This window comes from Setaria italica, chromosome II (assembly GCF_000263155.2).
Source record: "Setaria italica strain Yugu1 chromosome II, Setaria_italica_v2.0, whole genome shotgun sequence".
Taxonomy (NCBI): Eukaryota; Viridiplantae; Streptophyta; class Magnoliopsida; order Poales; family Poaceae; genus Setaria; species Setaria italica.
In genome coordinates this window covers 4,883,866-4,910,658 of record NC_028451.1, presented here as the reverse complement: position 1 = coordinate 4,910,658, position 26,793 = coordinate 4,883,866, and the positions used below count along the sequence as shown (strand labels likewise).

The following is a 26,793-nucleotide window of genomic DNA, read 5'->3' as shown; positions in this document are numbered from 1 at the left end:
CTTGCCCCCCTTATTCTTTCCTAAACACTCCTTCCTCACCATATTCTATCTCTTACAACCATAGCGCCTCAGTTTCTTCTTATCTCCCCTGCTCTCCTTTAACCAACAAACGCATCATCTGTACCTTTGTTCTTATCTTCCACTCCTCGCATATTCTAACTCCCTACATCCACTGTATTGATCTCCGCTTTGTTCCCAAGCCAATAATACTACAATGATATCCTCAAATGTGATGCTATCCTTGTGCGACAAATCACTGGTCACGGAATTATAGGACGGTGGCAGTGAACACAGGAGGACACCTATCTTTTCATCATCATCAACGGTCACACCCGCTTGCTTGTTCCCGATTCGCGACCTTCTGCCTGAAACCACTGATGTGCTCCGCAAGATCCGACCCCTCCTCCATCTTCGGCCAGCGCAACTCCCGATCGGTCGTCACACGCTTCTTCGGCATGAACTGCCTTTCCAGTCGTCCCAGATCTCCTCCGACGTCCTTAGTCCCATAACACTGCTCCGACCTGATCCGCGCGTGTCGACCTGATCCGACTCTGCTTGGCGCTTGCAACGGAATCCGATTCTGGCCCTTTCCAAACCGAAACCCTGTCACGTACGATATCCGAGCGTTGCTGTCGCACCAGTAACCAGCAGGTAGGCCTCCCGGCAAAATAGAAAACGAATCCGTCTCGGAGTCGTACTAGCTGAGTCGTGGATCGTCACAGCTAGTCGAGTCCAACCAAGTCCTCCACCTCCGGTTTTTGAATTCCATGCAACGGCACAACCTGTACCGTTGCAAGGGAGCAGCAGCAGAATGAATCCACTGTGCTATAGTCCATCTAGTATTTGTATCTTGGAGTCCAACCTGTACCGTCTGGTGTGGTCGATTCAGGTGAATTCAGTGTTTCAGCTTGGCTCTGTTCTACCTTCCATGGAGTCATAATGTTCCAGTAGTATTTGAGTTCCAATTTAATTTGTCCATGGCGTGCACGCATCCGTTTCCATTACGTGTTCCTGCTTAATTATTCGCAAGTTGTGGATCCAAGTAGCAGTGCTATTCCCATCCTTAGAATCAATTTCCTCGTAATATCTCGATCGCTAGATGGTCCTGGTCTTGTCTTTTCGCTTTTTTCTGGGATCAGATCTGCTTGAGAGTTGTATTTCCACGTATTTCTAGGAACAAATTCATCGAGTTCGTTTTTTTCCAAATCATGTTCATATTATAATTTTAGCACAAAACAACACAACCATAGGCGGGATCCCCAGTGAGAAGTCTTCCGTCGAAACTAACCACCAAAGAGTGAGGTCGGCATGACAATGTGATATCCGAGCACTACATAGTCAGCGAGAAAATGAACACGCGCACTGCTGGCAAACTGTTCAGATGCATCCCATTTGGTTGCAAGCCCAATCCAAATGGTGTCCAAAAGGAAAGACAACAACAACAAAAAAAAATGGAAGGAGGATCGAAGCAGTGAATTGTTTGTAACGTTGAAAAGAAATTAAAGGGGCACTGGGTTTTTTGTTGCAGGGAGGCGGCTTAAGCAAAGCAAGAAATGAGTGCTTAGAAACAAAGGCTGCTGGTAAGCTCATAGACAAGCCATGGAAAGTGTAGGCTGCTGGTAAACCAGGAACGCTTCCAGTGGGACCGTTGACCGTCGTCGTGCTAGTGAGGTCGGCGGTCGGCCTTCTTGTTGTTCTCGGGTGGGCCGAAGGATTCTGGGCCCAACAAGCCCACACGTCTCGCCGCGCCCCGTTTGTCCCTTTCGGCTTCCGTGTTCTGCTGGCGGCTGCTGTTCTCTTCATCTTCTGTCTGGTCTACTGCGCCGCCGCATGCTCTGCTAGGGCGCGACCACACGCGAGCACGACGCCACGGCCTGGCGAGGGAAATCAAGAAGCTCCAACCGATCAACGAGCCTGCGACCTCGCTCTTGCCAAACTAAGCGACTTGCGTGGCTGCGTCTCTGCGATGGCCGATGGCAAAGGTCACGACCGGGCCAGATCAAGGTACGTCTCTTCCAAATTGCCAAACCTAAATCTCCCGTCCCAAACAAATTTTTGTACGGTAATGCTACGAGCCGGACGTCCGGACGCACCAATCAAATATCAGACACTACGTGGCTGTGTCTCATCCATGAGATGCCCACCGCCTACTGCTCCTTCCAGAGAAGTAATATCCCCTGCACGCTATCCCTTACTTGCTTTTATTTTGGTCATCCATTCATCTCAACGCTGCCTCTCCTATCCTGTACTACTACACACTCTCTCTGCTGCAGCCCATGGATGGGGGAAGCTGCACCGCGCCGCGCCACCGCTTGCCATGCAACTGCCAAGGAGGGGCTTGGCGCCTGCTCATGCAACGGGGAAGGGCGTCGGGCGCGGGCCGCCGCTCCCCCCCGGCCAGGGGCAACCCGCGCCGGCCGCCGCTCCCCCGCACCAGGGGCGGCCAAGTGTGCACGCGGGGACTCCCGCTGTGCAGTGCCCCGCGGCGGCCCGCACGCCTGGTTTTGCTGAAAGCGCATGTTGCAAGTGTTTCAAATGTTCCAGGAGTATGTTGCATGTGTTTTATATGGATGTTGCAAAAGTAGATCCAAATATTGCTTATGTTGCAATGGCTATACACGTATGTTGCAAGAGTCTAAATGGAAATCACCTACAGACGCTTTACGCCCAATCATTCCGGATAACGCCATAATTATAGGAATTGGTTCCATAACCAACATTGGACTAAATGGAGCTCCGAACGAACCACACTCCTTCGTAGACGTCAGGAGTCCATTGATGAAAAGGGGCTCCAAATGTTGCATCTATTTTTTTTTCATACGTATGATGTAGTTGTGTTATTCTGGATGTTGCACATGTTTTGCATATATGTTGCAAGTGTTTATCTGGATGTTGCATATGTTTGCAGTATTTTTTCAAGTGTTTCGGGTGATTTTTGCAAGTGTTTCAACTGTTTCTGACGTATGTTGCAAGTGTTTTATCTGGATGTTGCAAAAGTGGATCTGGTTGCAGGTGTTTCTGACATATGTTGTAGGCGTATGTTTCAAGTGTTTCAGCATATGTTGCAATGGGACCCACCTGCCGTAGCTGCGGGGCCGCCGTTGAGCGGGCGCAGGCAGGCCCGCGTGCATGCGCGTGGGAAGCGAGGGGGCTCGAGCGGTCCCCGCGTGGGGTCGGGTGGCATGGTCCCCTGCATGGGCGTGACATGGGTGCGTGGGGCGCGGGCAGTGCGACACGAGCGAGGGCAGAGCGCGGGGTGACCAATCACATGCTGCCACGGAAGCGTCCGATGGATTTGACTCCATCTGGACGTCGGGGCGCTAGCATGCTCCATTTTTGTATAGTGTGCTGTATAAAATTAAGTTGTGGAATATAAGACAAATGCATCATCATGCCCACACGAAAAAAGTGTGAAAATTCCGTAGTACTTCCTCCGTTCCAAATTATAGGTCGTTTTGGCATTTCTACATTCGAATATTTTATTATGCATCTAGATATACACCTATGTTTAGATACATAGTAAAAATTACGAATCTAGAAATGTTAAAACGACCCACAACTTAAAACGGAGGGAGTAACTTTCTAGCATATCTTGCCACTGTAAGTTATAGGTGCATTTTCTTCTCAAGGTGTTTTGGAAATGGAATACAATTAGGTGTTTTTTCTCCCAACGTTAACAAGTAAACATTAATATATTATTCCTGACATGGGCAATAACATGTATGGATAATTCCATGAAAATTATGAAGTTACTTTGAATTATTTTTTGTAATGGTAGAGATGGATAATTTGGATATAGGTTTAGAGGTTTACTTTAGAATATTTTTATGATGATAGTGTTGTATAATTTTTTAAAACATAATACACCTATAGCTATGATTATTAGAATATACATGATTGATCCCCGAATGGGTTTATCTTTTTTTGCTAGCGTGTCGTGAGAATTGATATGGAGTCTGCAATTTAAAAAAAATGAGAGCACATAGCTAACAATAAAAATTCTTACCTTAAACTCTCTCTAGTTTATTAAATATTCTAATAGAATACTTATATGGATACATACTTATTATCTTTATCCGATTGTGGTACACTTTAGTTAGCAATTACTCTATAAAGTTTCCATTCACATTTATAATCCTTGTTTTTTCACTTTAGTTAGTAATTACTCTATAAAGTTAGTAATCTATATTTTGAACATACAAATATATATTCTCATCACTTCCTGTATATATTTATAATGGTGACACACATCATGTAAGAAATAGACAATTTAGAATCATATATATTGGTGTACCTTGGTGATGTATTTTAATTAAGATGATTCAAATTCAAATTTAGGGTCACCTCATGTTATTTTTAATAATCGGATATTTGAGTAATTTAGATGCAAATTTAAGGGGTTACTCTAGATTATATTTTATAATATGTTAGTGGTGGGCAATTTAGATACAAATTTAGGAGATTATTTTATTTTTTTATATAATGGTATAAGTGGGTAATTTAGATGAAGAATAGGGGGTTATTTTAATTTATTTTATATAATGTCAGTGGTGGATAATTTAGATATAGATTTAGGGGTTACTTTAGACCATTTTCATAATGGTAGGGTGGGTAATTTTTTTAGAAAACATACTAGATTCAATGCCTATGATGATTTAAGTCTACCTAATTGATGGCTAGATATTTTGCTTTTCTGAGAGAATTTCTAGAATTTCTCTATTTTTCTAGAGTGTCCACCTAAGATCCTAAATGGCTTTACGTGGAGGCTAAAAAAGAACCTCCAATTAGTAATAGTAAGATATGTTGTTATAAAAAAATAATTTAAAGTAACCCCACTAAATCTACATCTAAACCTACCTTGAAATTATTAAATTAAAAGTCGTGAAGCTTTATTATTTAACAAAATAATATATGACCTTTTGTTATATACATATGTACTATATCTAGATCAACTGGGTGATTCAAATGCATTTTAACGACCGCTAACTTCTACTCGCAATCATTGAATTGCGTTGGTGGACCCTCTTGTCATTCGCAATCATTGACCATTTCAATGATCGCGAATGAAAAGAATGGACCTCGTATGGTTCAGGGTTAGGAAAGATTTATACTTGGGGTTCAAGGTTAAGGGTTAGGCTTTTGGTTGAATTGTTTCACACAATTATGATATGGGATATGTGGAAGGAGAAGGAAAGAATTCTCTAGTTATTATGGATTACTAATGCTACACTTCAAAGGTTTGGAAGGAACAAGTAACCCGCCACTCAGAAAAAAAATCTCAAACAAATCAAGGTTGGTAGCAACTGATGGTGTCACCCATGTATTAAATGGACCTAGATCCCTACTTTAAATCCGATAGATCTTGATGCAATCAATCTCCATACATCTATGATGATGAACTGCAATTTATGAAAACAGTTTATTACAGTGTGATTATTTCTCCATTACCAACCCTGCTATTATTATTACACATTTATTCTCAAGGTTAAAAGAACTATGATTTGTTTTTTTAAAAAGGAAACCTTGGGTATCACACCCAGCATCTCTACTGATTTTTCTTGACTTCATAATTGATTCGGCGTTAGAGCCATACTAAAACCAGGAGTGATGCCACCGTTACGACTAGCTTGTGGCCAATCGGTTGTGATGGGTCGGTTGCATTGTAAATCCTAGTTCTCTTCGAATGGAATTTTGAAACTGACTCAATAAAGATTAAGGGTCTGTTTGGCAGAGCTCCACGCAGTTCCAGATCCTCAAAAACAGTAGCTCCACCGCAGAGCAGCTCCAGCGTGGATCTATGCTCTCACCGTGGAGCTGAGGAAAAGTGTTTGGCTGAGACAACAACTCTAGATCCAGAAACAGAGTTTTTGGTTGGATTGTCCACTAATGCTCTTGGTGTTTCCCCCTTTTTTTCCTCATTTTTTCTCTCTTCATGTGGTGTTTTCCCGAAACAGAGATTTTCACTGTACGTGATGTTTTCTCAATACAACTTTGTTCCAAGCAACATAATTTAACCATTGTTGTCACATGACATAAAATTAACCTTGTTCATACATAAATTAATTGTCCATACATAGAAAATAAATTTGAAAATTTACTACTCCATTACATTCTACCTCTAAGCAAGAGCAAGATTGGTGGCCAGCTCGTCACGAAAAATATCCATTGTAGTCACGCCCTGCACAAGAGTTGCCCTATTGGATCACAAAACTTGGAATTTACTCCAGGTCTGTAACAATAACAATATACTCAAGTTTGGAGCTAAGCATCAACTCTGAAACTGAAAAGTTCATTTTGTGATTTACACATTGCAACGCTAGAAAGAGCATACCCTTAAAGGTGAAGCAGACAGTGTTTGGCAGGATAGTGTTTGGCAGGGCCTTGAGTCTGTCGGGTTGCATCTCAAATATCGCAGAGGATGGAAACGGTAGCTTGTGGAGTGAAGAACGGCAAACTCGTCAGAAACTAGATTACGAGCAAGCGGAGAACGCAGAAACGCCGTGTCCATGCTGGAGCCGGGCGTTAGCTGGTGCCCCAAATCCTGCAATTTGACGATCAATTTAAGAAGAAAGTAGAAAAACATGAATTGGAGGAAGACAGCTAGCTGAATCTGACGAGCAAGCAGCTTCTTCCCCACAGCCAAAACCACCAGCTGCCAATTAGCTTAAACACAAAACTGAAATGACCGTGTCTACCTCAAATCCAGCCTCCCCTGCTCCTCGAATCGGCAGAAGACGCCGCCACCGCCTCTCCTTGCGTGGGACCGGCGGTGATGCGGCTGGATGCGGCGGCTCTTGGCGCCTTGCGTGGGGGCAGCAAGGCCAGTAGCCCTAGCTCCGATTTGGGTGGATGCGGAGTGTCGCGCTGTACTGGTGACATGAAAGAGAGGCCAGGCCATGGGCCCCAGCCAGGCCAACGCCAGTGCAGGCCGCAACCGAACCAAGGCCAAGGCCAGCGCTGGCGTCGTCGCGCCAAGGCCGTGGCGCCCTCCGGCCACGCCAAGGCCAGTGCTGGTGAGGAAGGCAAGGGAAGTGGGCGGCGGGCGGCACTGGGAGAAGGAACTACGTTGGGAGAAGGAACTACGTTGGGTCAGAGAAATGATGTCAGGGGAAAAAAGAACGGAGGCGGCGGATCCAGGTTTTTTTCAGATCTGAATTTCACGAAGCTCAACCGTTTGGTTAGAAAAAATAGAAGCGGAGCTATTTCTAAGGATCTGGAGCTGTAGAGCTTTGCCAAACAGGCCGAACCATCTAAAAACTTTGATTTCAGTACTCATACATGACCTTTTCCACCGTAAAATATGACTCGTAAACGTATCTAGATGTCGTTGCTGGCACATTGCTACTGCCAATGTTACAAATACTCTACCTTGTTTCCATCCGGACACCATTTGTTCTTCGTCCGAAACATAGAACAGGCATGCACTGCCAAAGCATGCGCTGACCGCGTATTAAAGCTTATCCACTCATCCCCTCCTTGGATGGACTCTCTCATTGACCGCTGCAAAGACGACCCCATTATCCAGAGATATGGTCCATGGGTTATGATCATCCTCAACGGCACGCTCGACACTCTCCTCTCCCACATATTCTGCGACAAGGCGCTACTTCGGATTTCATTGCGCCGAGGAAGGGAACGAAATGGTCCGTGACTTGATGCTCAAGGAGCTGATTCTACCGGACTGCAAGCGGGCATTTACCATCGTTGAGGCGCAGCTGGCTCTCCTTCACGATTACTTCTTCTTGGCTTATCAGATCAACTGGCTTTCGGTTCGTCCCTGTATTGTGCCAGGCATTAACATCATCACGTTGGTTCTTTCTGCTCTACTTCCAAATTTCCATGGTCCTCCCAAAACTAAAAATTTTCCGAGGAATAGTAGTAGCATACCTCATCAAATTTGTGCTTTCATGGTGCCAAGATGAATATATGTTCCCAACGGAGTGGTATACGGTTATTCAGGTTGCTGAACGAACAGGCAGCGTCTGCAATAACATTCCTTCGACGACGAATACCTGGTTCAGGCGGCCTCCTTGGAAGAAAGAAATCGGCCAGTATTCAGACTACGATGCTTTCATCTTAGGTTTGTGATGCAAGTCACCATTCTTTTTTTTAGATAACGATGCAAGTCGCCCAATGGTTTACCCCATATTGTTAGTAATACTCTGTGTGTATGTATCAGGCTTTGGACTGTGTGCTCTTCTGTATTTGAGATTGTGAGTCAAACCTGCACCGGCTGCTTTGGTCGGTTCAGGTTATGTCTGCTTGCATTATTGGTGTATGTTCTACTTGTACCTTCCATGGAGTCCAATTGTGGTATTTGATGGTGTAGTTAATAATGAAACACAGAGATTGGTTATGTCTGTTCATGCATTCTTACACGTTAGTTTCCTTTACGTATTTCTGCTAATATGTTGCTGATCGAAGTATAGCAGTATCATTCCCATCCTTAATCCGTTTGGTCGTGCCCTGGAGGGTAGTGGCCCTGCTTGCTGTCTATCTTTTTTCTATTTTCCTGGGATCTGATGGGGGCAAGCATGACTGTCAAGTTTCTTTGTGTTGCCTGGACCCATTTCACTGGGTTCATGATTTCAAGGATGCAGAGCACGAGGTGGCATTCAGTCAAAGGTCAAAATCTGATATAGCATTCCAAGGTTGGAAGCAAGACATGGCAAAGCAGGGCCGCCGTCGTATGAGAGTCAAGAAGAGCAGACACCAGTAACTCCGATGACGATAGGTGTTACTACTGATGACTGCAACACAGGACGGGATCAGCTCTTTTTCATGGTCTCCAGACTCCCAGAACAAAACCGCATGTTCCACAACAGGAATTCCGTATTGAGAGCTATTGATTCGTGGGAATTCTGTTTCCTTCACCCTCAGCTGGCTAGGTATCATTTCTTCTTTAGATTAGATGATGGCACGCACAGAAGCATGCCAGCAGCGGCAGCAAATTTGCAAGGAAAGAAACATGGCGGAGGAGGGAGGAGCGTATTGGTGATGCAAAACAGAAAGAAGGCCCACTTATTCAAAATAGTTGGGCCTGATTGAATAAGCACAAGGATTTGTTCTACAGGATTTGATGGGTAAAAGCCCAAAACGAATGAATGACATGGGCGGACTTAGACATATAGTTGGGCCTCTCATATATTACGGGCAATACGGCTGATTGTAGGCCCAATATGTTTATCGTACTACGTGCGTCTCATTGTGTTGATCCAAGAGCTCAAAACCAATGAATTGGCGACAATGCTGCGCATGAATTTCTAGACCTTTTATTCGGTTATATTATATTCCTGCTTTCGTTATTTTTTGCGGGGAGATGGTCTTGCTTGTTGCAGCGTTGTGTATAGGAGGAAGGAAGGACGCAATCGCAAAGCAGACACTACAACGCACGACACGTACAACGACGTGCTGGTGCGAGTGCTGACGCAAACCTAAATGTGATGCCAACTTGCTAAATTGTGACCCAAACTTCAAAAATCCAAAGCTTGTTAATGAGATTTTGATGATTGATTGTTGAATAAAGATAGTCTTTGGAAGCCGAAGAAAGAGGGAAAGAGGAGGAAAGAAAAATGTGCTTTGGTAGAAGGAATAAATGTTGTTTCCTGCTGTCTCATTTTCTCCATCCAATACATATTTACTGTACTGCCCCTAGTGGCCTCCTTTGTTAATGAAATTTCCTTCCACTGATTGGTGGGTAGATATGTCCATATATAGTTCTATGTGGCTACGTACATCCTCGATCGGACAGGAAGAAGTGGAACCAGCAAGCTAAGAGCTCGCGAGTTTCCATTCGATTCATCAGGGGCCGCCGGCGAGCTTCCCGTCGATCGATGTATCCACGGCCGTTCGATGCGCTGGATCGGAAGTACGCGCGCATGCATGCAGTCATCAGCTACGGCCAACGTAGCGCGCGCGTACGGCTACGACAGAGCTAGCCACAGAAATAAGAGAAACCAAACCGTATCCATGCATAACGGTCGTACGGTTTCTTACATGACCACGCAGCAAACCAACCAACACGGTTTCTTCTCATCATCATGATCCTCCCATCGTTTCCAGCCGGCCAGCCGGCCTCCCCGGGGACGGTACACGAGCACGATCCCTGCGCATATACGCAACCACAGTAGGGGGCGCGGGCTGGGGATCGGACTCCGGCCAGCTGGAGCGAGGCCGCGCGCACGTGCGAGCGCTCTAACGCTCCTATAAACTTGCTTGGTTAATGATAAAGAAGCTTGAGTATGGATGAAACCAAAATAAACAATATCTTACAACGCTGAGAGTATTTCATTAGGAGAAAAGGAGATAAAGTCAGGTTAAAAAAGGACGACCGACCTCGCAGGTAGAAGTTAGAAAGAAAAACACAAGAAGAAATAGCATATATGAGCTGCTCCCTACATCCAAAAAAAATATCATTCTAAGATTCAAAATTTATCAAAAAGAAAAAATAAGTCCTTTTTATTTACTCATTCGGTATTTACGTGTGCATGTGGCAGCCAGGTAGTGTAAATATGGCTAATAAATAGGGGCATGTAAGATCATTTTACCTCCTTATTAATATATGCTAAAACTCCTAAAATAACTTATTTTACTAGATAGAGATAGTAGATCCAAGGTGCAACACTGTACCCACCTCAAGCGGCATGACTGGAAGGCAGATGCTTTGTCCAAACGAAACTTCTAAATCTCGGTAGCCTATCAACTCCACTTCCTAGCCACCTTAGAAGAAGATATAGAATAACTAGCGGTGACTCATCTTATTGCATTCTTTTTTCCCCTCTTTTTTTATACTAAACAAACACATGTGTGGAGGAGGGCTTATGCCCTCCCATCCTCCTTTGTTAAGGGGTTATTTGGATCACTAGCGTTATAAAAAATCTAATTCTTTTAAAACTAAATTTGCTGAATAATTGTAGAAATATTAGGTTGGAAACTTTAACTAACTCAAGGATGACTAAATTATGATTTTATGAAACCTAGGCTCGTGCGATTTATGAGATCTTTTGACCAATTTCAACTATAGTTCACTTTAGGCTCCTTTCAACTTTGTCCAATGTTATAGAATTGAACAACAACATTTATAACAACCAATTAATTTTATTAAATTCACTGTGAGAAATGTTTTTCGTTGTTCTTGGTCTGACGATTGCAGCTAGGTTCCATCTGCTCCTCAAAGGAGGTGCGAAGTGATAGGAGATGGCATCTCCCTATCTTTTTCTATCCGTACGACACATGGACAGGGAGGGGGATAAAGGGGATCGAGAAAAAATTATGGGGAAAGGAAAATAGAAATTGGATCTGTTGTGGCAGATTTTTATCCCCTCAAACTCTTTTATTGCTGAAAAGAGAAAAGGGGAAAGAGGAAAGAAGATCAACTGGAGATAATTTGTCCCATACCTAAAAACTTGACCCATGTACAGTATTGGCCCGGAATGCATCAGGAGCAGCATCACAAATCCTCATGAAGCTCCTAATAATAGCAAGTATATTACATTAGTTGTTAGCTTAGTTGTTTCACATTTTATCTTCAACAGAATTTGTCTAGCCCTTGCTACATTACTTAGCATCCCTTTTGTCATATTTCTTGCTTCAGCTCCACCGACCACCGCTGCCTGCACACCTACAACATGTACGTACTACGACTCGCACGGTCCCATTTGTATTTGTTTATAAGCGGCTTGTAGGTGGAAATAAACAAAAATCCCACGCAAACGCCTCGCTTATTTCCCGCTTAGCACACAAGCAGCTTAGCCCAAAATCTAGGAAACAACAAGAGGTGGGATTTTCTCATACGCGGGTCAGGAGACGGTTATCGCTTAAGAGAATCCCCTTCTCCTTGATACCCTTTCCACCGACACCTCCTGCCCGCCGCCGCCGCCGTCTCCCGCGCCTCCCTCAACGCCCGCCGCCTCCTTGCCCTCTGCCTCCCTCGACACTCGCCGCCTCCTTTCCCTCCGCCTCCCTCCACAGCCGCCGCCTCCCGCGCTCCGCGTAAGGCCTCCCGAGCTGGCTCCCTCCCCTGCGGCCGCCGAATCCCGTGCCTCCTCCGCGCGTTCCCTGCGGCCACCACCTCCCGCACATCAGTCCACTGCCGCCGGCTCCGTCGCTCGGCTCCTTGCCCTCCGCCCGCCTCCCTTCCAACCCTCTGCCCAGATCCCGACACACTTCTTGATGGATTGCTCAAATGGCAGATTATTTTGAAGAGGATTTTGAGGAAGATGATGCTAATCCAACCCAACCTAGCACAGATGGTGGTGGTGCTTTAGGAGATGACATGGATATGGGTGCACTGCGTGATGCTATTGCTGTCACTATGGTTTCGTGATTCGTTGTTGTACCAATCACAGTTGTTGTACCCATCACGAATATTTTCGTACTAGACCGATCTATCATATGAATTTCATATTATTATAATACAATTTCTATTTAGCAAGCTCCAAAGATATTAGAATTATTATCTTCTCCTTGTATTCACAACAAAAATGAGCTATTATCAGCCTCAGGGGCATTCAGGTCATTTTACCAGTCAGGATAGACAATCGACATAAAATAATCAGGATTGCCAAACACACAGCTTATTCAGATAGCAGATTCTTCAGACAGCAGGCTTATCAGATAAGCTGCTGAGCCCGTAGGCTGCACTTTCATGTAACTTGCGTCTAGTCCTTGCTCTGATAGGTGGGCCGCGTCTATTAATTATTCCTATCTGAAGTGATCGTTTGGTCTTCTCGCTCTCCTCTTCATGATGAAATGCATGTTTAGGCATGTTTTTGAGATCGAGGAGAAAACATGCATGTACAACAAGCTGAGAGGCTGTGGTCTCGATTGATTGGATCCAATAATACAGCAGCACGCTATCGTGAATAATGGCATAATGCTCTTGCGCTTGACACTACTCGATCTCGCCGTCGATCGTCTTGCTGCCTTTGCTGGTATCGTGGTGTGATAGGATAGGAAAGGAAACGCGCGCGGAAACTAGCAGGTGGCGCGTGTTTCGTTCGTGTATGCCAGCAGCTAGCAGCACACGCTGAGCAGCAACAACGGAAAGGCCTGCGGCCGATCGAGCTGAGGCACCGAGGGACCGCGTTCCGTACATGGCCACACGCACAACGTGGCCGTTCAATTCTCTCCTCAGGTGACAACGCGTACTCGCAAGTCCACAAAGTGCGCGCGGTCCGTGCTGTTCCAAACAACCATCATCGATCGTGCATGAAGGCAAGTGGGCGGATTCGATTCCGTTGCAGGGCTCGATCGATGTCGATGAGCTTGACCCGCAACCAACCAACAAACACGGTTTCATCCCATCATCACATCCATCTCCCATCGTCTCCGCCCTCTCCGTGCTCCGTCGCTGCCGGGCAGCCGGCCGGGCCGCGCGCTGGCTGGCCAGCCGCCAAGACGGCCACCGGGGATCGGACAGTGCGCGCGCACGGGCACTGGGCACGGGACGCATGTGACCGTGCCTGTCCGGAGCATGCAAATGCATGATGAGCCAGGCTTTCTGCAGGTAGCCAGATAGGCGTCGCGTGCAAGCGAGAGCTGCATGCCGTCGGGCGCCACGCCACGGCTCGCGCCGGCGCTGAACGGGCTCGCGGCGCCAGCGCACGGTCGCGCACGGCCCAGCTGGTGGCTGCCGGTGGCCGGCCGGGCGGTATGGACTTGGCGGCTCTCGGGGACACCACGCCATGATGGTGCCGCGCCTTTCAGGAAAGAGAACCCAGCGCAAGACAGCGACGCGGTTGGCTAAAGCCCGGACCTAACCACACCCCTCGACGCGTCCCCCTCCGCTAGCGAGACCTCTACTCATTCGATAGCCCGTTCCCATCCCTCACGTGTCCATCCGTCCGTCCGTGTGCACGACGCCGCGGAGCGTGCGGGTGTCTCTTCACTGTCGAGCGAGCGAGCGATCTGGTGGTTCACACGCGCGGCCGGCAGGGTCCGTGGAGGGGACAGACTAGAGGCTACGGGGCCCCTGCCCGGCTGATGGGCGATGGATGCGGCCGATGTCCGGCTCGCGTGCCTGGCCCGTATTTGCCGTGCCTGCTCCGATCAACGCCGCATCATGCACCCACCACCACCAAGGCAGTATCGTCGGTCCCTGAATACACGAGATCTCGACAAAGCCTCCAATCGCGCCCTGCCTTGCCGAGCACCGCCCGTCCGCCCACAGATGAAAGAAATAGTAAGAAAGCGGGCTCCTGTCGGCGTGTGGGGAAGCCTCGCAGCACCCCACCGCATCTCCCCCGTCCATTCCTTGTCCGCAGCAACTTGACCAACCGAAACTGCTCCCCCACCCCCGCAATCACACACACGCCCCCTTGGCCCGGCTGGCCCGCAGGCAGGTGGGCCCCGCGCACCACACATGGGCTGCCCCAACCGTTCCGTCCAGAGGCCAGCGGCAAGGAATCAAGACCCCGTCCATTCCCCCGCGGCCCCACCTGTCGGCCGGGGCCCAGGCAGCGCGGCCGCCGGCCCACCTGTCCCCTCCGCTCTGCCGCCCCCGCCGCGGGACACGCGCGTACGCGCCACCATTTAAAAGATGCGCCGCGGCCAGCCAGTAATGGAAGGCCTCATCGCCACCCACCCTATATAGCCACGCACAAAGCGGGCGCAATCCTCCTGTCTCACCTTCATTCCACGCAAACTTTCTCCTCAATCCTCATCGTCTTCCCCCCCTCTCTCTCTCCAGTCGCTACCTGTTCATACCTTTCTCTCTCTCTCTCTCTCTTCCTCTGCCAAGAAACACCAGCCGGCACCTTCTCTTCTTTACTCCCATGGAGATCGACGCCGACAACCTCAGCGCCACCGAGCTCCGCCTCGGCCTTCCCGGAACCAGCAGCGGCGACGACAGGCCGAAGAAGGCATCACCCTCCGTCGGCGCTAAGCGCGCGCTCGACGACACCAGGAGCGAGGACTCCGGCACCAGCCCGGCCGCCACCGGCGACGACCACGACGCCGCCGCACCTGCCAAGTAAGAGCAACACCCAACCACAATCCCACATCCCCTGCATCCGGAAAACAGAGTACATCAGCTAACCAAACTTTTCACCTTTTTTTTTGGCTTCGCCAGAGCGCAAGTGGTGGGGTGGCCGCCGGTGAGGGCGTACAGGAAGAACACCTTCCAGGCCGCGGCGGTGAAGAAGGCCGAGCAGCAGCAGCAGGGAGGGGGCCTGTATGTGAAAGTGAGCATGGACGGGGCGCCGTACCTCAGGAAGGTGGACCTCCGGATGTACAAGGGGTATAGGGAGCTTAGGGAGGCGCTGGACGCCCTCTTCACCAAGTCCTTCGCCGCCGCGGAGGGCGGCGGCGACCACCAGCACGCCCTCGCCTACGAGGACAAGGACGGCGACCTCATGCTCGTCGGAGACGTGCCCTGGGAGTAAGTGTCATCGGATCAACACGTTAATCAGCTCTTTTCAGATCTGAAGATGCGTGAGTGGACAGAAGCCTAACTGTGACTCGCTTAACTGTTTGCAGCATGTTCATCTCTTCGTGCAAGAAGCTCAGGATAATGAAGGGTTCTGAGGCCAGGTGATCGATGATGCACAAGAAGAGTCTACAGACTCATGGATGGATCGAAGAGCACAGATCGTGCAAAGGACCTGTGTGGCTTGGGCTCTCCAGTGCTGTACAGAGATGGTCGTTTCTGAATCCAGAGGGCGAAAGATCTATGAACTGTGTATATACCTTAGCTAGCTGCCATGTTTTTTGAGTTGCGTTTTGTATGAGCGAAGGCTGTAAAAAAATGGAAAAGAAAAATGAGAGATTTGACTTAAGTTTGGTCATTTTCCTCTCCAAAGGCCTCTCTCTTTGTGTGCTTATAAACTATAAAGTGGACACTTTGCCAAGGCAGCAGTTTGTCAGATCAAAGTTTCTACCTTATCTAATCCCATCTCGTTTTTGGGACTTAGTTTGCTCTCTGCTGAATCCTACACCTACAGGCTCGGTTATTCAGAACTCCGACCTTAAGGTTGCTCTCTGCTGAATCCTACAGGCTTGGTTTTTCAGAACTCAGATCTGCAGAATAGAGACATCTGACGACAGTAGATCTGAATCTGAATAAAGTAAAAAGCATGATTATTTCCACAAATCTGTTTCTCAAAGATAAATCATCAGAAGGCTGCAAACTATGTACGACCACAAGGTTCTTGACATTAAAAAAGATCACTGATAAAAAGGAAGTTAAGCAGACAGCCAACGTCCGGGCCATCGGTTCAAGCTGTAAAGAAGATAAGCCACCTGCCTGCCTGCCGGCTGCCAGACAAAGCAGGGGGCATGGATCAAGCAGAACCCCAGGGAAGAATCCAAACGCACAGAAAGCCACGCACGCTGTCTACGAGGAGCTGAGCATTTCATGGCAGGATACTCACAGATGGCTCAGAAAACATGATGATACGGTTGGTACACACCTTCCGGGAATCCTCTCCACCCCACTGCGGCCAAGGAAATCACGCTGCCCGAGCCATGGCGTGCAGCGGCAGGCAGGCAGGAAGTATCCTGGGATAACGACAGCTGACCATCTGCGATCGTATGATATCATCAGAATTCAGAATGCTGTACTGCAGTTAGGAGCATGTGATTACTGTCAGTCAGGGATACAATAGTACTGTAACTACATCCACATCTGAAACAAGGAACAGATGGCGGTAATGTGCATGTACTGTTTTGGACAGAACGGGGTGATGTATAGGTGAACATGTTCCTAGGGAGGTGAATAGCGCCATACCAGGCGTAGCGGCGACCAGTTCACAGCTTAGAAAAGGGTGATAAAGATTGCCTTCAAACAGTTCCAAGAAATGATTCACAGCTTAGAAAAGGGTGATAAAGATTGCCTTCAAACAGCTTAGAAATGCTTGTGGTAACAGCAGTTCATGGGAAAGGTGAAAACAGTTCATGCGAAATGAAATTCGTAATTTGAAATCAAGTAATGTGCAGAAACTAGAGTATGAAGTGGTTATCTGAAATAACAAGTAGTACTTTCCTTTGGGAACGTCGATTTGCCACCCTTTAATTGCGCCCCTGGAGGACAGCCTCAGTCGGTCCCCAATTGCAGGACATTTGTGCCTGTCGAGACAGAGAAGCGGTACAGTGAGACTTCACATGTTGATCAATAGCACATAAATATCACGAGACAAACATACAGCCAGCCTGCCTCAGGTACTGCTACCCACTAATTTTCTTTGTAGAGTAATGCCAACAACTTGCGATAACAAAAGAGTATCGTCATCAGCCTACAGCCTTGTCATGCACTTGGCATGGCAATGGCATTGCATCCACTGGACCATCTAGAAGGTTGCCTTATCATGTAACCTTGTTGTTACTTCTGTGCATATGTACATTTTCTTGCAATTACGAAAACAAGGAGTATCTTTAAATATAAATGAGGAAGCAATATAACCATTGTTTTAGAATATGTAATTCTTGTCTTATAAAGCATGGAGAGGGTAAAATAATAGACTTGGAGAAGGACTGGGCATTATCAATTTGATTACTTTTAATGAGAATCTTCAAGACAAACTAAAAAAATTGATATCACACATCTTTTTCAGTTTTCTTAAGGAAAATGAACAAATTAAAGATGTGCCACTTAGCTCAAAAATCAAAGAAAGTTCACCACCCAACCGATAAAATTACTGAATTCACACTAACTGCAGATGGAAAAAAAACACATCAAAATTTATCATGTGACTGTTTTACTGCAATGCTGCAAAATTGTTGCACCAACACACTTACCATTTCACCGTCAAGATCTTGTAATTTACTATCCTCTCAATCTTCGGCATCTCTTTCGAAAAGACCAGGTGACCCTAAACCCTAAACCCTAAACCCTAAACCCTAACCCCAAAACCCTAAACCCTAAACCCTAAACCCTAAACCCCACTTCCTACAATCCGGCCTGAACCTTTGGGTAGGCTCCGTAGGATCAACAACCATAGCTGCACGGAGTACGGTAGAATTTCCCGGTACGGTCATTCGGGAAGTCCCCCCGAGGACGACTCCCATACAATTCTTGCGAGAGCTGGAGAAGCGTCTACGGGTAAAGCACCGTATCCATATAACTGCCTGCCACCTACGCTCCGCCATCCATTCCAAGTTAAGGGACCTAGGTTATAGTATCCCTATCAAGGGTTTAGGGTTTTAGGGTTTAGGGTAGAACTAATGCACTGGCCAGGAATATGAAATTCAATCAAAGTGTTAAACAGAGGAATGTCATAAAGTAAGATACCTAAGACTACAATTGTAATTGGCTGGAAGAATGGAATGTCTGAAACAATGCAATGCTTGTACAACAGTTCATGGGGAATGAAAAAGCTAAATTATGGAGTGGTAATCTGAAATCAAGTAATGTGCAGAAATTAGAGTATGTAGTGTGATATGAAATAAAGTAAATTCATTGACAAGTACTATTTCCTTGGGAACATCAATTTGACAGCCATTAATTGCACCCGTGGAGGGCAGCCTCAGTCTTGGCCCCCAATTGCAGAATATTTGTGCCTATTGAGACAGAGAAGTGGTATAGTGGTACAACAAGACTTCATATGTTGATCAATGGCAAATAAATATCAGGAGACAAATGTACAACTAATTTTCTTAAGGAGGAGTACCAACAACTTGTGTCAACGAAAGAGTATCGTCATGAGCCCCAGTCATAGCATGCACTCCACTGGACCATCTAAAAGACTTCCTTATGTTTTCTCGAATACGCAGGAGGGCTGCACATTTTTTATTATAGAAGAAATACACAATGGTCCCCATACAATTCCCAGCTGGGCAGTATAAGACTGCTTATCATGTGATTTTGTTGTTACCACTGTACATATGTATCTTTTCTTGCAAATTATAAAACATGGAGTACCAAAAATTTAATTGAGCAAGCAACATAACCCTTGCGACCTGTGGCACAGCCTTAATGGAAAATCAAAAGTTCGCTTATAAAGCATGAAGAAGGGAAAGGAAAGGCTCAGAGAAAGGAGGGGCATCGCCAATTCGATTACTTTAACCAGATTCTTCATACAAAGAAAAAGCATATCAATTAATTATTTTTCATTACTTAGCAGGGCAAAACGAACACAATTGAAGCGATAACACTTAGCTCAAAATCACCATCTGACTGGCACTGGATAGTGGATACACTAACTGCAGATTTGAAAAACTACACCTAAATTGAAGATGATTTACTTAACAAAGTGCATGTTTTACAGCAATCCTGGAAATAATTGCAGCAACACACTTACAATATTCCACCGGCACGAAACATCACCGACAACCCTAATGATGAAAATCAAAGATGAGGCCTCAGTTTGGCTCTTGGCGGGGGCCAAAGATCTAGCGATTCTTCTATCACACGAGTAGTCCCATCTTGGCCCCTTTTTGCCTTTTTCCTTTTGTCTTTCTTTTTCTCCCCGATCTGTCGGGTTTTCCTCTGTTTTTTCCTACTCTATCAATGAAATAGGCACCGCCTCGTGCTCGTTCGTTCAAAAAAAAAAAGACTATGTCATGAAAACAGGCTAGGTGCACAGGGGTCATGAGTATGAAATCCAATCGAAATACTGAATGGGCAGAACAAATTTACCTTCTCTCAACTATACTTCTTGTTGAACAGCAACTTAGTTCCGATTCTCTTCCTGTCACTTTAGTTCCTCATGCACTAGGTCACTCTGAATCCCTGGTTACATGAGGAAGCTCCTAAGATACAATAGAATAAGGCTACAATTCAAAGTAAGTGGCTGAAAGAATGCTAGGGCTTAAGCTTACATACAAATTAGTACAATAAGCCTAACAATCGCATGGAAATTAACATTCTTTAGGATAAGACCTCATGTTACTTCCCTCGCACTTAGTCTAAAAGCGAGGAACAAAATTTTGCAAGTCTATCAGAACGCTGGCCTACATATTCAACAGCATCATTACAGAGTACAGACATTGGGCCCTGCATAAGCATTATGCATATAATCACTGCTAACTTTGTCAGGCACAGACAGCAATGTCAAATACCCATGTGTTCCTCGCAAGCCTGGAAGGACGCCTGATGGTCTTACACAATTGCATCACCACCGGACGCACGAAGCACCAGTTACGCTGATCCAGTACACAAATTAGTCGTACTGTTACCATCAGACAGATCTGATCTGACACCGATTGGTAAATTCTTTACTTCTACTTCGAGTCAATCAAGCCACAAACTGCCGTAAACAGTTAATTCGTCTTGCACTTCTGATGGAAAAGAATAATCAAGCAGTACTCTATAATGTTCACACTTCGTTCAGTGACTTCAGTCCCAATTGCAATTTTGATTGATCTCAACGTTTGTAGCACAGACAACAGATGCCCCACCCCAAAATCTGGCGAAAAATTCCAAGCTCCCAACGCAAGCTAAACCAATCAGCACGTCATTTCAACCAACCACCGATCAATCATCGATTCATTGCAAACCTCGGATTATATTCTCCCACGACAGTAACGGCATCGAGCAGAGGCGCCACTCGAAAGCAAACCCTAGCAGCCGCCGCGGCCAGCGGCGAGTCAAGGAGCGAAACGGGATTGGTGCGAGGCGATGGGAGCGGAGCTGGTCTGCAGTCTGTGGGGGGAGGCAGGAGGATTCCGCTCCCGCTCGGCCCCGGCGTGACGAGCCGCCGGCGCCGCGGTGAACGGAAACGGACTCGGATGTTGAGGTGCTTCGCCGTTTCGCGCGCGCGCGCACGGTACTGTTCGGTCGCTCGTGCTCGGAAATGCTATCTTCCGGCCCAGTCGGAGGGTAACAACTCTCCGCCCACCTGGGAATGGAGGCCTGCGGGCTGCGGCCATGGACTACGATGAGGGTTCGAATCATTTGATTGGGCAGGAAGGGAATATTAAGTGCAAATCATGCATACTGTGCAATCATCCAAACTCGTATTTCAACCATCAGATATAAAATCTACGGTTCAGATGAGCTACCAAACTTCATAGCAAGCTTTGCTTTTAAGGTAATAGTTTCTCAGCGTGAAAAGCTAGAAGCTCAAACAAACAGCAACCTTATCGTGTAGCTTTTGAAAAGTTGGAAGTCCAGAAAAGTTGAGTTTATATGGAAAACTGAAAAACTCAATTTATGAGCTTTTCGTAACTTTTTGAGCTCAGAAAGCTAAACACATCTTTTAAAATTCAGTAGCAGTTTTTCAGAGAAGCTTAAAAGCAGCAGCTCAAACAAACAGATCTGGCCCAATCCACTCCACTAAGAACATTTCGCATAAAAGACCCTACTTTGATGAAGCATTTGCAAAGAAACCCCTAACCCTCCTCTGACCTCTCCATCCGCCAAGCTTGCCTTGATCGAGTACCACAGCGGGGGGCGGGGGCGGCCCCGACAACTTCTGCAGTAGCCCAACTCGCGATTGATGTCTTGCCGCTGTTGATTTGCTCCCTGCGTTGCTTTGCGGCTGCTACATCGTCCTAGGTATATCCCATCCAAGGCGTGTTTTTAGTGATGATTGTTTTAGTTCTTCCCATAGATGCATGATATTTGGACCTGCAGCTACGTTACGATTTTACTTTACAAGATGTCTTTTTTAATAATTTCAGGGATTAATCCCCAGTCCGAATGCATTCATAATGCTAGGAGATTCAATGTTTGTTTTACAGTAAAAATGGACCAAACAGCAAGGCCAACTTGCTGGAAAATGGCACACATGCGTGCCCTCCATCTGTGATAGAAAGAACACAAACGCTACTAACCAAACTACAGGTTTCCACAAAACTGCCTGATAGTTAACTCCAGTTACACATCAAAGAAAATTAGGCGAAAACCGTCAAATGAACTCCAAAAAACATCGATGCCCAGCAAGGCAAGATAGCTGCTAATTTTTCTTCGCGGTGCTACACTCCAGTTCTTTCAATCGTCCAGGTCCATCCAGCTTTTGTTCATTCTGGTTCAGTAAGCACCAGTCATTGATATCCTTTCAGATTCGATGCCGATGTAGCATTTGTCGCTGCCCAGTCCCTGAATATCTGCAGATGTTTTGTAGGACATAGCTGCTCTCAGCTTTTCAATATTGCAAGAATAAGATTGGCGTGACAAAGTTCTCCACCTGCTATTCTGAAAGCAAAAACTGCTTCATCTGTGGGTTGGCTACTGAATCAACTAAAATCATGTCATAGTGCTGCCTTTGAGTGTGCATGTAGAAATATATGATAATAAACTGAAAATGAAGTTGGGCTATATAATGGATGCATGGTTTCAGGAGTGTGTGGGATTCTTTCAATCTTGTGGCGTGCTTTGTTGGCCATCTTTTTAGCATGTTTAAGATTAACTTTAGCTGTTAACTAAAGCCATCTTTCAATATTGCATAACTTGCTTACCATGTTGGTTTTTGTGTTCATCAAGGTCCACAGAAATCAAGCAAACGAAATATGTAGGGAAACACTTCATTTGTTCAAAGGAAAGTTGGAGGGAATGCAGTGTGGGCTTGCGCACAGAAATCGGTTTGACCTTGTGCAGAATGGGCTACCCCTACAGGTTTTTATGTTCTTGTAATATTCACAGCGCCAAAAAACATTTTCGCTGGCAGTCAAAATTGATTTCTACTGCACCCACCAGCAACAACTCACTGTCAGCACAAATAGTCTTTGTGTTGGCGGGTGTCCACCCGCCAGTACAGTTTTAATTTGCGCTGACGGGTGCTTAAATAGCCCGCCAGCAAAGATATTTTTGGATAATAAAAAAAGCTGGCCGTATCCGCTCCTGCTGCCGCAACCGTGGCCGCGCCACCATCCCACGACCCCGTACTGCTTCTCCATCGTCGCCCGCGCTAGCTGCAGCTTGGCTGGGGCTACCCCCGACGGTCCCACGCCACCCTTGTGTACCTGCCGGAGCTCGCCCTCCCACTAGAGAGGAAAGGAATAAAGGAATAGATAAGTAGAGAGAGGGAGAGGATGAGAGAAAGTAATAGATAAGGGAAAGAGAGAGCACCTCCCGCCGGCGCCCGCTGCCCGCCCCTCCCGCGCCCGGTTGGCCACCGCTGCATCCAGCGCTCACGGGCCCGCACCACCGGCCATCGCTTCTGCCGGCGTCCGCGTCCACCGGCCGCCCACGCCGCTCCTGTGCGCGGTCGGCCGCCGCTGCATCCAACCGGGCGCGCCGGTCCCCGAGCTCACGGGCCCGCCCCACCGGCCGCCGCTCCTGCTGGCGCCCGCGCACACCAGCCGCTCGCCACCCGCCACGCTGGTGCCCGCTCTTGGAGATAAGGGAGAGGTATGGGCTGATAACCGCCCCGCTGGTGCCTGCTCCTGGAGAGATAAGAGGAGATAAGGGAGATGTAGGGGGCATTTGTGCTTGGCGAGCCACCTAACGCACCCGCCAGCACAGATGCATCCCATCTGTGCTAGCGGGTACTAGCCCGGCGGTCCCGATCACTTTTGTGCTGGCGGGTGCCAATTTTAATTTCGACGTGCCAGCACAAATCGTTTCTGGCGTAGTAATTGATGCTATACTAAGTTGTATCTGTGCATCCTTGACACGGCAATGACTATTGTTTTGCATCTGTCTACTGCTACTTGTATCGTTCTGCTTATCTTTTACCAATGGCATTATTTTTTCATTACATTCTGTGGCACTATTTTGTATCTAGTCTATCGGTCACTAGTCTTTAAACTGCCAGTTTAGGGGGGCCATAGTTTGTTACATTTTAATGCATATACAGTATCTGTAATGTCCCTAACCATCAAAGTGTATGGTCAGTACATAAGTGTTTGGTCATGGTACAGTAAGTGTTTGGTCATGGGAACTGTACCTGTATATAAAACTAAACATTTGGCTGAAATTTAGTCATTTACAGTAATTTTCAGCATGGTTTAACTTCATTAATTTTGTTTCCCGAATTACATTGAAGTTCAGATTAATCAAGTATGCATCCCCGAAATTCTAGCTGGCAGTCAATTCAGGTGTGCATCCCTGAACTTGTGAACTGAAGAGCTATAATAAAAATGGATGGACGAGCTACAGAACTTGATGCCTACAACATCATTGCACAATCGCTTTCAGAGGCCCAATGGTATCCTTAAATTTTTCAGGCTAATGTTACTGGCTAATACACCATGATTTATTTCTACATATAAAGGTCCACAGACAGGTAGACAATGTCCAAAAGAGCACCGCAAGGCTGAATGTATCCCACGTATCCCGGAAACCACGCCACAAATAAACAAAATCTAGCCCAACTTCATTTCCAGTCTATTTTTCACATGCTTCTGCAGGTAAGTACTCTCACATGATTTTATTAATGTAGAACGTCAAGAATCTCAAGATTATACCACTAAATGTCAAACAGGGGTCCAGAAAACAAAAATGGGCAACATAGGTGCATCCTAACGACATACTGCTACTGAACACCAAACATCCAACGTGGAGTGCATTGAGGAGATAATCAATAACACAGAACTAAAGAATCCTCACAAGAACAGGGCTTGGATGAAATCCATACCTATGAGGCTACGATGATGTAGGTTGGCGCAAATCAACAGTTTGCAAGACATCAATCATTAGCTAGGCTAGCTAAAGTCTTCACCGCCGCCGCCGGCGCCGCCACCAGCATCTATACCATGGTACGAACGCCCTGTAAGTTGCCCCAAGCTGAAAATCAAGCGTAATCTTCAAGAAGAGCAGATCCTTACCTAAACCCGTGTGTGAATGCCGCTGAAGATTCAAGGGAACTAGGGAAGGTGATCGATTGACTGGAAGGATGGAGCTGGTGCGGAATCCCTAGGTCGAGGAATTTGGGGGTGACGGAGATGATAGAGGAGGGGGTTTCATCGAAATGTTCATTCGCACAGGGTGTGTCACGTGAAATGTTCAAGTGGAGCGCGGGGGGTTAATCGTAAAGTTTGCTGAGAGTATGGGAAGCTCATCTGAACCAACCATTTCGCATCGGATGGATACAGTTCAGGTTTCTATGTTTGCACTGGGTACCTGGTTTCACCGAATATTTTCCCGTGAAGGCAATTATGTTCTTTATCCTTCTTTTACAATTTATCTTTTCTTCGCAAAAGTTCATGACTATTTACGTAGCGCTGAAATTAGCGAGAATTCGCAAACATCCGGTCCTACATGAGCACATCGTTTTGGCCATCGATGCATTTCAAAGACACATGCACTATATTAGGAATTGTTGACAGACGATTGCACAAACACATAATCATTTCCCAATATGTGGTGCTATTACATGCCGGATATATCACTCTATCAATTATGCTAGCCTTTCCATTATACTACCGTGTCCAAGGCTTAATTAGGCTTACTGCAAAATGATTTACAAGACAACAGAAGAATATAAACCCCATTTTTTACAAACTGATTTAAAACAAACTCAAAATTTTGGCAAAACTCACCGATTTTTGCAGAGGAAAACCCACGCACCCATTCCATCGAGCGAGTACAAGTTACAAAACCCAAAGCCCCAAACGCTGAAGCCAGCCCACCGCACTACGCCACTACCCCACCTACGCTGAAAAACACCACATTCCCAGCAAAAACCTTCGCCGCCGGCAGGCCCCGCGCTAGTCCCGCGCCGCCGCCATGCCGCCCGAGCAGCTCCTCCCCCGCGCCGCCTCCGCGGGGGGCGGCGACCGCGCCGAAGCCGGCGAGGTGGTGATGGTGCGCCGCTCGGCCGTCGTGCCGTGCGTCACCTGCGGCCTCTGCGGCAGAATCCTCCGCGACGCCACCACCGTCTCCGAGTGCCTCCACTCCTGTGAGCTCCTCGCGCACTTCCTTCTCTCCACCATCGCTCGCGTGTGCGAGCGTTCCCCGATGCGTGGAAATGGGGATGCCCCTCCAATTTGTGCCTGTGTGCGTGTTTTTATTTTACTTCAAAACAAGACAATGCCCCTTCTCTTGTCACAATCAAAATTGTTATCGATTAGCTTGTAATTCGTCGATTTTTGTTGTCCATCTGGACATCTGTTGTTGGGGAGGGATGCACACCTTCTGATAAAGTGATCTACATGTGGGGCTGCGCAAATTATGTGAATGTGTGATCCATTTAGTTTCAGGCATCATTACGAGTCCGAGTAAAATATTGCTGTTCAATCCCCCGAAAGTTTTCTTTGAGCTAGTATGTATATCCGAATTAGTAAAGGCACCGCGATTTGAAGGAGGCCTCAGCAGTAAGCATGTTGGATAGCTTTTCAAGGAAATGGTTCTGATTGCTGAACACTCAAGTCTGTACAGTGGGTGGTGCGGCGTCCTAGTATCCACTGCCATCCTTATCCAGGATCTTTCCTTGGAAATAATTCCATTTTCTTGTGTACACAACTTTTTTAGATGATGGATCGATTAGTTGTGGTGCTGATCAAAGTTACGAGTTGGGCACAAAGAGTTACCTTCTGTGTACATAATTTGATTGCATATATTCTGTAGTTTGCATCACATGTTTATGTGGAGTTATTCCATTTTCTTTAATTGTGTGGCATCATATGAACAGGATAAGTATCAGTTGTACTTGCTGTCATCTTTCTGCATTTTTATCTGTTGCCTTTTAAAGTTGCACAGAGTTATTGTCCAGAGCATCAGGATGATTCCATATAGTAACATTTTCTTGGCATTTAGGTTTTCTTAAGAGATCTTGCTTGTAGGCTGTAGATGTTGACTCGCTGCTAACTTGTAAACATTCTATTGATTCATGTTGTTCATTATCATATATGTTTTGATCAGTTTGCAGGAAATGCGTATTTAAGAAGTTCAAGGATGAGGATACCACATTCTGCCCTACTTGCAGCACTGATTTGGGATGTGATCCACTTGAGAAGCTCAGGTCTGTCTGTTTC

At 46.5% G+C, this 26,793-nt stretch overlaps 2 protein-coding genes and 2 long non-coding RNA genes across 8 annotated transcripts in view; 2 read left to right on the top strand and 2 right to left on the bottom strand.

The window, feature by feature from the left end:
- Positions 1–6,009: 6,009 nt before the first annotated feature.
- LOC105913860 lies at positions 6,010–7,234 on the bottom strand. 2 transcript variants are annotated; one of them, XR_002676583.1, is made up of 3 exons: positions 6,696–7,234; positions 6,332–6,541; positions 6,010–6,229 (listed from the first exon to the last, which is right to left on the bottom strand). It is a non-coding gene; the product is annotated as an uncharacterized LOC105913860 (long non-coding RNA). The 2 variants fall into 2 exon arrangements; XR_001163356.2 differs by having other exon boundaries at positions 6,010–6,178.
- A 7,334-nt stretch (positions 7,235–14,568) lies between these two features.
- On the top strand, positions 14,569–15,870 carry LOC101777916 (auxin-responsive protein IAA24). The gene is made up of 3 exons (XM_004955618.3): positions 14,569–14,971; positions 15,071–15,379; positions 15,478–15,870. The coding sequence occupies exons 1-3, from the start codon at positions 14,775–14,777 to the stop codon at positions 15,533–15,535; spliced, it is 564 nt and encodes a 187-aa protein (XP_004955675.1). The 5' UTR covers positions 14,569–14,774; the 3' UTR covers positions 15,536–15,870.
- Positions 15,871–21,650: 5,780 nt separating this feature from the next.
- LOC101777632 lies at positions 21,651–24,796 on the bottom strand. Of its 2 annotated transcripts, XR_002676326.1 has the most exons (4): positions 24,646–24,796; positions 24,456–24,566; positions 22,946–23,262; positions 22,079–22,860 (listed from the first exon to the last, which is right to left on the bottom strand). It is a non-coding gene; the product is annotated as an uncharacterized LOC101777632 (long non-coding RNA). The 2 variants fall into 2 exon arrangements; XR_214595.3 differs by lacking the exons at positions 22,079–22,860; positions 22,946–23,262 and adding an exon at positions 21,651–21,984.
- A 659-nt stretch (positions 24,797–25,455) lies between these two features.
- The window catches only part of LOC101776954 (median body protein-like), a 3,985-nt gene continuing 2,647 nt past the window's right edge, over positions 25,456–26,793 (top strand). For all 3 annotated transcript variants that reach the window (XM_022824064.1, XM_012843871.2, XM_022824065.1), the window contains exons 1-2: positions 25,456–25,718; positions 26,681–26,780. In XM_022824064.1, the coding sequence (XP_022679799.1) occupies positions 25,547–25,718; positions 26,681–26,780 (272 nt within the window). In that variant the 5' untranslated portion in view covers positions 25,456–25,546. The remainder of the gene's footprint in view (positions 25,719–26,680; positions 26,781–26,793) is intronic.